The sequence below is a fragment of the Bubalus kerabau genome, chromosome 3 (genome assembly GCF_029407905.1).
Source record: "Bubalus kerabau isolate K-KA32 ecotype Philippines breed swamp buffalo chromosome 3, PCC_UOA_SB_1v2, whole genome shotgun sequence".
NCBI classification, from domain to species: Eukaryota; Metazoa; Chordata; class Mammalia; order Artiodactyla; family Bovidae; genus Bubalus; species Bubalus kerabau.
Window position 1 is genome coordinate 69,279,664 of NC_073626.1, and position 13,637 is coordinate 69,293,300.

Sequence of the window (13,637 nt, forward strand, 5' to 3'; positions counted from 1 at the left end):
CTAGAAAGAATGAGATAATCATGTTTGCTATTTTAACCACTGAGTTGTGGGGTAATTTATTAAGCAGCAATACATAGCTAACAAAATGCCTATGGCATCTATATTTTTCCCTTATTACGCTTAACACATTTGCAATGAAAAATTAATATATATGTCTTCCTGACTAAACAGGAAGAAGCATATGGACGGAGACAAAGCCTGACTTGTTCACTACTATATTCTCAACATCAAGCGATGTCTAATACCATAGTAGGGACTCCAGAAATATTCAATATGAGAAATGTCAATGTTAATATCTCTAAATTCATGACTACAAATCTGTTATTAGATAATAATAAAACTTTATTCTAAAGTGTGACATCATCAAATGACTTAAGACCTTAATTCAAAACAGAGATATTAATTACATACATATGTATATAAAACATACATACTGATATGGGGTATGTATGTGTGTTTATCAAACTATTAGTATACATAGAATATACTGCATTTTTTTTTTAAACTGGTCAGATCTTCCAAACTGTTTTCAGGCATAACAAAGAGATATTTCTGCGCTGTTAAACGTTAAAACCTCTGTGCGCTTACCTGACAATGTGTAGTTGTAAGACAAATGACTTAAAATCAATTATAGACACATAAGCATGAATCTATGAGCGTGCGCACACATGTATGTTTGTGTGTACAAACACACCCACCCCTCCCCTACCATAACCATGATTACTTGTTTAAAGGCTAGTGAAGCACCTAAATATACAGAAAACTACTTAGGAAATAATGTTCATCAGCAGGCAATACTGATTCAAATGACAACTATAAGAGACAAACATCTTGGCTCTCTACTCAATAAGACAAAATATGTGCCTGACTTATGTCTGAAAATTCCCAGCATACACTATTATATGTAACATATATGTTAAAAACCCAATCTAATTGATGTTGTTAATCTATTCAGGATTGCCTCACAAAAAAGGAATACATATACTATTAAAAACTGTCATTCTTGGCAAAGGACAAAACAAATCTGTAGCTGGTAATCACACTCCTTTCTCTCAAAAGAAGACAATAATTAATTTCTCCCCTTCAACCTAATAACTGAGTCCTTTACCTCACAGTAGAACAAAATAGAGCTGCCCTTACACATAAAATCAAAGTGTAATTCTGAAAATACTAAAGGAACAGGAAAACATGATGTATTCTATGGAGTCCACTTTTCCTAATAAAACTCTCTCAGGGAATTTAAGAACAAATAAACAAAAATCACTGTCCATATTGTGAAATTAAATAGTTGGAAAAAATGTTATAGCCAATCTTTATTATTTGTTCTTCCTAAAAGCAGTTAAAAGTAAGATACATGGCTCATTCACTTCAAACAAATAAAACAATAAATAATGGTATGATACAATTTTTATAACACTACTTGCCAGAGGATCTCAGTGATTAAACTGTTATAGCTCATACAAACTGGCATTCAGATGAAAGCTAAAGAATGGAAGAACATTACCTGACAACTAATACAGGGAGAAATGATGTTTCTGTATCATGCTTTCTTTGCAGCTACTGGGTTATCTTGCTGAAAGAAAATTTTGCTTGAGGAACACTAGAAAGAACACTGGTCTGGAGCTTTTGTTCTGGCTCTGATCAAAAAATGAGACCTCATGCCAAGTCACTAAATCACTCCTTGATTTTATTCACTAACAACATTGGGGGCTAATCGTAGGTACGTCCACAAAGGCCCTGTCTTTTATGATGTGCAGTTGAAGTAGTAAGTCTTCAGTAGCAAGTCCTAACCCAGGGCACTCACTAATCAAGAAATCAGTAGGCTCACTTCTGCAGAGGCACCCAAGACACACAGCAGTCTGAGACAGATATGAATATTGCCAATAAGTGCATCCATGTAAGATGCAAAAAGAAGAGAATACAACAAAAACTACACACAAGAGGTACATATCGTCAATCCTCTAACATCACACTTTTTATCAGAAAGGGCCGTTTTCCCCCTAAAACAGTCAAAGGCCATTTTATTCTTAAATCCCACTAGGAAATACTATTTATTCAAACAGAGAAAAAGGAAAAATAGAACATGATATTGAGAAAAAGTCTAGTAGCTACTGTTTTCCTTTTATGTCTAACTGTGAAAATCAAGTTCACATGTAACTTCTGAAACCATTCTTGGGAGCCACAAAACAATGATCAAACCTAAAACAATGCCAATCCTAATAGCATTTTTACACCACAGTGAGGAAGCTGTTCACTCTGATAGAAATATTAAAAACCTGCACAGCTCCTGCAGAGGAGCTCCCTTTTAGCAGTAACAGCGGTGCTATTACCGAGGAGCACACGGCAAGATTCAGAGCAGGCAGGCAGGCACGCCTGGAAATATGTGACCACCCCTCTGACTTCTTCAACAGCCAAGAGGATCAACCACTCCTCTCATCTCTTTATTTTAAAAAGAAAGCATCTAAAAGCAACCACCTCAAAAAATAATCCTTCAATATTACAAAGGATAGGACAAAACAAAAAATAGTAGTATAGTAATATGTTAGTAAACAGCTCTAGGGGCTTTCCTTGACTCGGTGGTGAACAATCCACCTGTAATGCGGGAGTCGCGGGTTTGATCCCTGGGTTGTGAAGATGCCCTGGAGAAGGACATGGCAACCCACTCCAGTATTCTTGCCTGGGAAATCTCACGGACAGAGGAGCCTGGCGGGCTACAGTCCATGGTGTCGGAAGAGTTGCACACAACTTAGCAACTAAGCCATTAACAGCTCTAGGGCACTGACCCTTCTACTGGTCTCTGAATGAAAATAAGAACTATATAGAGAAACATAAGTAATAATACACAAGAATATTGTCTACCACAAATACATATCCTCTAATTATTGTACCAGCACCATGCCAGGATTAATACTTCAGTAGACTCTCACCCTACTGTTCCTAGTTGGTGAAACATCATCAAGATTCAAAAGGCATAGAACTAAAAAAAATGAATGTGACTGTAACCCCATTACAACCATGTGCCTGTCTAGAAGATAACAAAAATAGTACTTACAACATGAAAATGCAAATACATTGAGAGGACAACTGATGAACAAAAATATATTGATGAAACTGAAAAGTTTATTAAAAAATCATAAAGTGTATTTTTATGATAAAAAAGCACTTATAAAATAGTTAAGTGCCAATTTCCTTTATTAATACCACCTTGCAAATCCTTAAAATGCTGTTTCTTACATTTCCTAAATAAATGAGTATTAGCACATACTTTACAGTACCGGAGTCAGAAGGAATGTTCACAATCAACACTTGAAAAGAGAAACGCTGAAAGGAAGTAATTTATATTTGTTCATGAATTCAGGCAGGTATATACTACAGTAGACTAAGGCAATATGATAGTAATTTAGAGTGGCTTTGAAGATAAATGGAGGAAAATAGAATTCATTTTTCATTCACTTATTTTATAATGTGCTCAATCACTCAACATTAAAAATATTACATGCCTAGGAAAAATATCACATTGGTATTAATTACTGAGGAAAATCAGGAATTAGATAAAGCATTCTTTGAAAACGAGCAGACAGGTGACAAAAAAGTCAAGAGTTGGCTAAAAAAGGGAATTCCCCGGTGGTCCAAAGATTAGGACTCTGCATTTTCACTGCTGAGGGCATGGGTTTCATCCCTGCTAGAAGAACTAAGATCTTACAAGCTGTGCAGAACCCACGAGGTATGGCCAAAAAAAAAGGTTAGCTAAGAGAAATAACTTCTTCCTTCATTTTATACAAATAGTATAAAATATACTGTTGTAGAACAACCACCTTTAACACTGCTATGGCATTTTTTTGCATTGCCGTAGTATTTAATGCATCAAGACCCAATGTTGTTCTATTCAACTAGTTTTACATTTCCATTGGAAAATAAATCAAATTATGGCCTAGTCTGAGGAGGAACAAGTAACGTAAGACTGAATGACTTCTCAAAGATGGTCATAATCCATCAAATTGTTATTTCAAGTTTAGCTTTCAAGAGGTTAAGCTGCCACCTCTCAGTAACTATTTAATGTCTCCTGTAAGAAGCCGACTTGCCTTAAAAATGCTCGGTGCCCTTTGACCCTCTTTAAGTACACTTTCCCCAACTTAAAGCCCCGAGGAATTCCCTTTCCACTCCACTGCCCTCCTCACCACACGAGCCAGGCCCAAGTTACCACTTGGTCAGAACCCAGAGCTGCCCAGCATTCATTCCCCTCAATGGCTGAGCACTGGGATACCTCTCCTTACACAATCAGCTTTGCAGTACACACACCTGAACCTCAGCTGGAACTAAGAGCGGGTTTTCCAACAGTACTCAGTTTCCACACACACAAACAAAACGTCTACAGCCACTTTAACAAATTACAAGAGCAGCGCCGCACAGCACTTAAAGAGCACGAACTCTGGAGCGAGCATGCCTGAGTTCAAATCTTGGTTCCATCTTTTATCAACTGTGTGATCCTAGACAATTATTTTCTCTCTCTGCCTCAGTTTTCTTAAAGTGATAATAACATCCATAAGACTTTTGCGAGACTTGGAATAATGCACAGCAATAGTTAATTGTTCAAGAAATCCAGCCAAATCTCATGTTGAAAAACAAAACCCTGATAACAAAACAACTGCTTGACTGGTACAGCAATCATATGTATCTATACTGTAGAGACCCATGATGTCACAACTGCTGATTTTATCACTAAGGCCAAAGTTTAAATTGATTATATCTTGACCTGTCAACCCCTACTTTAAAAAGCCAGACTAGAGACTAAACACACACTGTACTTTATTTTCAGGATATGCTTGGGGAACAAACACAAACCGACATGTCTATTCCTGAAGGAGCTTAAAGACTGAAGACTCCATTCACTATGGTGGCCACTAGCAACATGTGGTTACTAAAATAAAAATAAGCAAAACTAAGGAGGGATATGACTATGCCAAAGCCTTTCACTGCGTGGATCATAATAAACTGTGGAAAATTCTGAAAGAGATGGGAATACCAGACCACCTGACCTGCCTCTTGAGAAACTTATATGCAGGTCAGGAAGCAACAGTTACAACTGGACATGGAACAACAGACTGGTTCCAAATAGGAAAAGGAGTACGTCAAGGCTGTATATTGTCACCCTGCTTATTTAACTTATATGCAGAGTACATCATGAGAAACGCTGGGCTGGAAGAAGCTGGAATCAAGATTGCCGGGAGAAATATCAATAACCTCAGATATGCAGATGACACCACCCTTATGGCAGAAAGTGAAAAGGAACTTTCACTTGATGAAAGTGAAAGAGGAGAGTGAAAAAGTTGGCTTAAAGCTCAACATTCAGAAAACGAAGACCATGGCATCTGGTCCCATCACTTCATGGGAAATAGATGGGGAAACAGTGGAAACAGTGTCAGACTTTATTTTTGGGGGCTCCAAAATCACTGCAGTTGGTGACTGCAGCCATGAAATTAAAAGACGCTTACTCCTTGGAAGGAAAGTTATGACCAACCTAGAAAGCATATTCAAAAGCAGAGACATTACTTTGCCAACAAAGGTTCATCTAGTCAAGGCTATGGTTCTTCCAGTGGTCATGTATAGATGTGGGAGTTGGACTGTGAAGAAAGCTGAGCGCTGAATAATTGACGGTTTTGAACTGTGTTGTTGGAAAAGACTCTTCCAAGTCCCTTGGACTGCAAGGAGATCCAACCAGTCCATTCTAAAGGAGATCAGTCCTGGGTGTTCACTGGAGGGACTGATGTTGAAGCTGAAACTCCAGTACTCTGGCCACCTCATGCGAAGAGTTGACTCACTGGAAAAGACTCTGATGCTGGGAGGGATTGGGGGCAGGAGGAGAAGGGGACGACAGAAAATGAGATGGTTGGATGGCATCACCAACTCGATGGACATGAGTTTGGGTGGACTCCAGGAGCTGGTGATGGACAGGGAGGCCTGGCGTGCTGTAATTCATGGGGTCACAAAGAGTCAGGCACGACTGAGCAACTGAACTGAACTGAAGGAGGGGTAAATTAAGAATTCAGGTTTAACAGATACACATTACTTTATACAAAAACGATAAACAAGGTTGCATTGTATAGCACAGGGAACTATATTTAATACCTTTTAGTACTCTGTAATGGAGAAGGCAATGGCACCCCACTCCAGTACTCTTGCCTGGAAAATCTCATGGACAGAGGAGCCTGGTAGGCTGCAGTCCATGGGGTCGCTAAGAGTGGGACAGGACTGAGCGACTTCACTTTCACCTTTCACTTTCATACTGGAGAAGAAATGGCAACCCACTCCAGTGTTCTTGCCTGGAGAATCCCAGGGACAGGGGAGCCTGGTGGGCTGCCGTCTATGGGGTCACAAAGAGTCTCGGAATTGACTGAAGCGACTTAGCAGTACTCTATAAAAGAAAAGAATCTGAAAAAGAGTGTGTGTGTGTGTGTGTGTGTGTGTGTGTGTGTAAAAGAATCACTTTGCTGTACACTGGAAACACTGTAAATCAACTATACTTCAATTAAAAAATAAAGTAGACTTAAAGTACAAATTCAGTTCCTCTCTCTTACAAGTCATCTTTGAAACACAGTTTCCATATGTGGCAGGTTAAGTACTTCAAGCATGGCAGGAAGGTCTTGGGGACAATGCTGGTACAGCCAGAGCCCTGAAGCAGCAGCACCGCTCCAAAGGCCTCAGCTCACCATTTTATGACGCTCCATTCATCAGTACGGCACACACATATTAACCCAGCGCACCTCTAGGAGAGGAAGAGCTGGAGACCAGAGCTGACCCAATGCAAGATCCAGCAGACTAATTAATTCCAGTTCCAATTTCCACCTCCTCATCAGAGAATAATGTTCTACAGCTATTAGCCCAAGTAGTTTCAAGCATAAAGCAAAGAGGAGATGATCAATTTTTACTAAGTTAACAGCTTTACTTAGTACACAGTTTTACTTCACATTCCACTTCCTCTCCTTTCCCTCAGTTCAGTCTACTCTAAAATGAAGGTACTAGGAAGTTTGTTTACCAATGGCAAGTAACAGCTGGGATTTACTAAGTAGCTATGTGGCAAGCAAGCTGGCCATGGTTCTCCCCATGCTATACTGCCAAGATGAGGAAAAAGGACAAGGAACCTAGCTGCTCCAATTTGACCCAAGAACTCTGAAATCCGGAAGGGTCCCTTCCTTTCTCTTTCTCATTTCATTCAAAGGTGTGGCAGGCAAATCATAATTCCACAGTTATGAAATCACCACAAACTATTAGAAAAGACAGAACTATAATCTCTCTTGCCAAATCTGGGTCAAGGGAGTTGTAACAACTTTAAAGGATTGAGCTATGAAAGAAACCTGAGAACACCTGGCTCAAAATGTTACCTGTTCAGAGATGCCTCAGGCTAAATTAGTTTCACTGTTTCCTAACATTTCCAAAGCAGTATCCTGCATAACTTTTAAAGTAATTTTATTCTGCAGTTTTGAAAATATTGAAGTACTTTTAGTACTAGTATCATACATCAAACATTATTCCTTCAAAAATCAATCTTCTCTGAAGTATTAGAGGGCCCCCAAAAGATTTTTAACTAGTATTTATTATTAGCAAAACACAACTATTTTGAGGTCAGGTTGCTTTATGATGAAAAGAGACCCAGAGAGAGTTGTCAGATTTAGCAAGTAAAAATGCAGAATGGTCTCTCAGAATTATTTTTCACAACTGCATATGAATCTATAATTATCTCAAAAAGTTTATGTGAAGAAAAACCCAGGATACCCAGTTAAAATTGACTTTCACATAAACAAGAAATATTTAGTATAGCCCATGTATATGTGGGACATACTTACACTAACAAGTTATTTGTTGTTTATCTTAAATTCAGATTTAATTAGGTGCCCTGCATTTTATCTGGTCACCCTAGACACCAAAGAATTAGCCTTAATGGCATCTGGAAAGGCAAAGAGTGGAAGTCCTCAAAATCTGAAACCACATGAATATGGAGAGGGTAAATATAGACAATGGGTGGAGAGGTGCCTGTAAAACATGTAGGGGCGTGCCTGAGGGCAAACCTTAAGGCTCTGAGAGCGCAAGAGAATCCTGTCAGAGGAACTTTCTTCTGCATTAATTGTACTCAATTCTAGATCCCAACCTGTTAATTTTAACCTGTTGACACAAATCCCAAACGGTGCCACAGACTTGAGCCTCTCCACCCTGCTGGGTTCTGGCTTGCTCTGAGTGAGGGACTCTAGAAATGCCTCTGATTCTGTTCCTACAGAAGAACTAAACTTTGAACCTCTTCCTTCCAACTGCGGCAGCCCATCCACTGTTTAGATGAGTAGTGCCTGGTTTAGTTCTATTACATAAGCCAAGACCTTGGCTATACGGTCTTCTAAAACAAGTGCTATACACAGTTAAGATTATCCAGTTGAGGTTTAAAAACCGGTTCTGGTAGTCATTTAAAAAATTTAACATTTGTAAACATCTTTGCCATTCCATAAATCAAACTCAAATGTACTTTCCTATTCAAAAACTTTTAGTCACAGATATCTCAAAGATTAAAACTATAAAAATAGACCTGTTAAACTGAATTCCAGTTAAAACTGGATTTTAAGGAATAGGGGGAAAATACACATTTACATAAATATTAACATATTCTTCAATAATTTCTGATAATGGGAAGCTATAAACCAGAGGCTGCTGCTGCTGCTAAGTTGCTTCAGTCGTGTCCGACTCTGTGCGACCCCATAGACGGCAGCCCACCAGGCTCCCCCATCCCTGGGATTCTCCAGGCAAGAACACTGGAGTGGGTTGCCATTTCCTTCTCCAATGCATGAAAGTGAAAAGTGAAAGTGAAGTCGCTCAGTCGTGTCCGCCTCTTAGCGACCCCATGGACTGTAGCCCACCAGGCTCCTCCATCTATGGGATTTTCCAGGCAAGAGTACTGGAGTGGGGTGCCATTGCCTTCTCTGATAAACCAGAGGAATTAAAACCAAATACTCTCAAGTACCAAGTAGGTAATGTAAATTACTTAATGAGCCAACAACGTTGGAAAGAGTGTTATGGTGAAATAAATATCTATCACCCCAAAACTGATACACACTGGTTTTTCAACTCAACCCCACTCACCTGACTTGTGGTAAGCCACTTAACATTTGCAACTTTTCTCATAACCTAAAAACCGACCCAATATATCAGGGATAGGCATGAACCGTAAGTGCATAACATTTCACACTTACTCCACTCACCCCACCGTGATTGATTCAATGATGATCTCAAATGATTAAAAAGATGCAGCTGGACCTCTGACAGAACAACTCAAGCCAGGAATCTCACTCTACTTCCTACTGCATCTGAACCTACAGGATGCAACAGGGAGGCACTAGCAGTTATCCTATAACCACAACGAGAAAGTGTGTCCAGTGCCGGAGTTAGCTAAAAGGAAGCAGAGCTGGCAGGTGGAGAGGTGGCCAACTCTACCGTGAACTCAGTTTTGTGAGACAACTTATTTAGTTGTACCATTACTCAGTTAATGCCAACAAATTAATGCTTTTCTCAAGCATTAATTTTTTAAATTTTCTACTATTGCAACCAAGTGAGTCCTAACACAGTCATTCAAAGTCCGTTTTCTAAAACAGTTCAGACAAACACACAGTGCTGCGTTTGGCTTACAGGCTGCCAGTGTACAAGCATATGCAGATGCCAACCCTGTGGTTTTATTTATATTCTTTACAAAATATTTTCAGTGTAAGATACAGTATATCTTAACATTTAGTATACCACTACTAGCCTTCAAAACTACATGTAACAAAAGGCCAAGAAGCAACAGCAGCCTTGGTTGTCACTGTATAAGACACATAGATAAGGGGGACCCGAACAAACTTTTTGGCCAGCCCAATACATACACTAACCCTTGCTTTAAAGGTGTTAATGTAAAAAATTAAACTCATAACAAATGACATTTCAACTTAGAAGGGCAATAAAAATACATTTTAAGTCCTCTGTAACCTTATTAAATAAACTCCTCCACCTAGGAATCCTAATTAAACCAAATACACTTCCTATTACAAAAGTGATATTTAAGATAAACTCCCCATTCTCAAAAAGATCCCTTCTCAAGCAAAAAGTAAGCACATACTACCATAAGACAGCAATAGTGAAGAATCACGGGCAGAGTGATATATTTCAAGGCAGAATCCCTTGGAAAACAGCCTGCATTTCTACACTGGGTACTGAGCTTTCTTTAGGACCTTTCACATCTGATTACCTCCAGCCAAGAAGGGTTTTTAATCTTCCTTTTACAAAGTGGAGTGTGCCCCAGTTCTTGAAATCTATGCATAATAAAAAGTGGTGAGAGGGAGTAAAAGACAAGTTAACCCATGACAGATAGAAAGACATGGCAAACATTCTAAATCCATGCTGCCCAATACAGCAGCCATTAGTTATATGTGGCTATTAAGTACTGACAAAGTGGCTAGTCTGAACTATGCTGGAAGTGTAAAACACAGACCAAATTTCAAAGATACAGTATATATTGTTTACATGTTGAAATAATAATTTTATATATCTGCATTAATATAAACTTTAAAATTAATTTCACATTGCTTTTTAATTAGTAGTATTGCTACTAGAAAATTGAAAATTACATTTGTAGCCTGCATTACATTTTTATTGGACAGCACTGTTCTAGGTCATAACTTTTAAATCTGATGTATTTGATGTATTTTAAATCTAGAGTATTTTCTTCATTTGAAACCATTCCTAAAAGAGATAAGCATCTGCCAATTTACATGACCTACATTTCCTGTCACACCTCCATACTTCTCATACAATCTCTTAGGACTTGTTAATACCTGAGAACAATACAAATCAGAATAAATGTATTAATATATAATATAGATTACACTTGAACATTATGCTGTTACTAATACATTAGTGCTTTGTAATGCATATCGTTAAAACAGAAATCCATTAATACAAATCCATTTCAAGAAGTGGTTAATAAGCCAATCATAAAGTCAACCTAATTCCTAGAATTTTATTCGCCAGCTAGGTATGGAAGGCCACATGTGGTTCCAGCTAATGACAACTGGGCTTCTATGATACTGTAATTAATGCCTGTTGCTTATGATATTCAAGCCCTTTGAATCCCCAAAGTGCAACAGCCAGAAAATAACAGCTTCCTTGTAAACTTCCATTATTAAAACACAAAAACATAGACAAATATCACTTTTTCTAGTCACTGAATATACAAAAGTGAGACAAGCACTGTCCTACAAGAGGGTTAAAAAGGTAAAATTATAAAATCTCATTCATATTTGAAAGTAATATATGAATAGATTTGAAGGATGAACTGCATCCAGATCATTTCCCCCTAGAACCATCCATTTGTCGATCAGTTCCAAGTCTCTTTAACCACTACAATTCACATTACAGGCTCATCTGCTACACCTCTAAACACCAACCCCTCCTTTCAACACTCTGCAGAGATTTCCTACTACCATTGCAGGTCAGGATCCTTACCCTCAATTTTGAATCTCATCAGGCTAATCTCTCTTTTCTTCTCTACTTTTCTGCCTACTTCACTACATTGTGCTTGAACAAACCTACTTTTATCTGGTGCTCCATTAACCCATCCCTTCTCCAAATCTTCTCTTTTATTGTATTTCTACTTCCTGTTCCCCCACACATTCATAATGGGGAAAGAGATTTACACGACTCAAGACAAAACACGATTTTATTTTTCTTTTCCCCAGCTATTTAAGAAGCTCTTTAATTCAACTTTCAACATGCAAGTTCTCAACTTTCAAAAGGGTATAAAGTTATTTTTCATCCAACTATCTTTCCTGAATAAGTAACATATGTTTCTTCATACTAATTTACATTAAATGTAATAATTCATTTCTAAAACTCTAAAGTTTGGAAAGAACTTTGTGGTCCCCAAACTTCCTGAAATGTTCCTCCTGAAATGTTACGCATTAAGTATTTTTCTGCAGGCTTTCAGCACGTCTTTGAAGCAGCCCAAAAGGGCTTCCCAGGTGACTCAGTGGTAAAGAATCTGCCTGCCAACATGGGAGACACAGGAGACATGTGTTTGATCCCTGGGTCAGGAAGATCCCCTGGAGGAGTAAATGGCAACCCACTTCAGTATTCTTGCTTGGGAAACCCCATGGACAGAGGAGCCTGGCAGGCTAGTCCATGGGGTCATGACATGCATGCACAAGGAGTGCCAAGCCCTCTAACAATGTTTCTACTTTTTGCTTCTTTAAGAACTTAAGTTCATATCTTTCACCTAACCATTATAAACCTTGGTTTACATCAGTATGATTTTTATTTTTGATATTTTTATTACTGATATGATCTCTTTATGAATAAACACAGCCTGTAATGCTGAGGTAAACATTTTCCCTGTGTGTTTAAAGTTTCATTCCTTTTCACATCACAAGAGTTTTTACTTAACATACTGTAATTTCAATCATCTCCTTTACACTTTTGCTAATGGATTCAAAATTAATCCTTATAAATCAACTATACTTCAATAAATTAAAAAAAAAAAAGGAAGTTAATTTTCAGGTCTAATCACAGCCACTGCGTTGTATACAACCCCAGAGCTTTCCATTTACCCTGAATACAGAGTAGTACAGTGTGAATGGTACCCCTGAAGTGGTACTATGTGGATGTTCTGGTTCAACCAACAATACATTTTCCAAAGTAAAAACAGTTTGACTTTTCATGATATATTTAAGATTTTTACCCATCTGGAGCTTATAAAGTTGTAACTGACAATTTAAAAAATCACTATCCATTTATCCAAACTTCACTTAGTAAGTAATTGTAATTTCATGTTTTGGAAAGTTTAACAGATATTTTTAAGGTATCTGTTAAACTCACTGTCAATCTGAGCTTCTATTCAACAAAACTTTAAAAAATACATATATATCTTCCGTATGCTAGAAACTGGGCTAAATGCTGATAATGAAGATTGCAAAAGATGATAGCTGAACAAAAAAATCTTAGTCTTACCAGAGAAATAAATCAATGACCATGCTGTACATTTTCTTACTCTGTCCTACTACTCATTGCTATTTGTGGACTAGCACTATTTTTTGTTACACTAATTGGTTCTAATACTTCATTTTATCAGAATGTCTTTCCATAAACACGCCTGTTTATTTTTCCATATAACTACTACTTACCATTACATGTAACAACTACTTACCATTACATGTAACATATACAAGTTATATAATATCTAGCTCACTAGAAAAAAAAAAAAAAGATGAAATTGCATTATCCGCATTCTGAGAAAGGAGTTAAATAACTTGCTCAAAACCTCACAGTTAATTTGTGGAGCTGGGACTTGAACTCATATTTGTCTAACTGCAAAGCCCTTTATCTGGGTCAGCTGGACTTCCTGGCTATATACAAGGACAGTTTGAGCTTGCCTCCTCTGTGTTGGGGGCAAGGGGCTGGGGCGGTGGTGATCCAGCTCTGCTTTTCCAGTATGAATTTGTATTAGAGTCACAGTTAGTACCTAATTACAATTCAGGTACCTTGGTTCCCCCCACCCCTAATTTTAAAAGAACGGTTCACAAGTATTTTCAACAAATAGAATAATGGGCTTTCTGTTAATGGGGAGTATATTT

General features: G+C 38.0%; 1 protein-coding gene across 4 annotated transcripts in view; it reads right to left on the reverse strand.

Annotated features, from left to right (window-relative positions):
- UBE2E3 (ubiquitin conjugating enzyme E2 E3) overlaps nt 1–13,637 on the reverse strand; it is a 92,072-nt gene that overhangs the window by 59,045 nt on the left and 19,390 nt on the right. Inside the window, exon 1 of one of the 4 annotated variants that reach the window (XM_055572039.1) lies at nt 9,121–9,161. The exons of the other annotated variants lie outside the window; for them this stretch is intronic. Coding sequence (XP_055428014.1) covers nt 9,121–9,146 — 26 coding nt within the window. The 5' untranslated portion in view covers nt 9,147–9,161. Of the gene's footprint in view, nt 1–9,120; nt 9,162–13,637 lie in introns of those variants that run through there. 4 annotated transcript variants of the gene reach the window in all.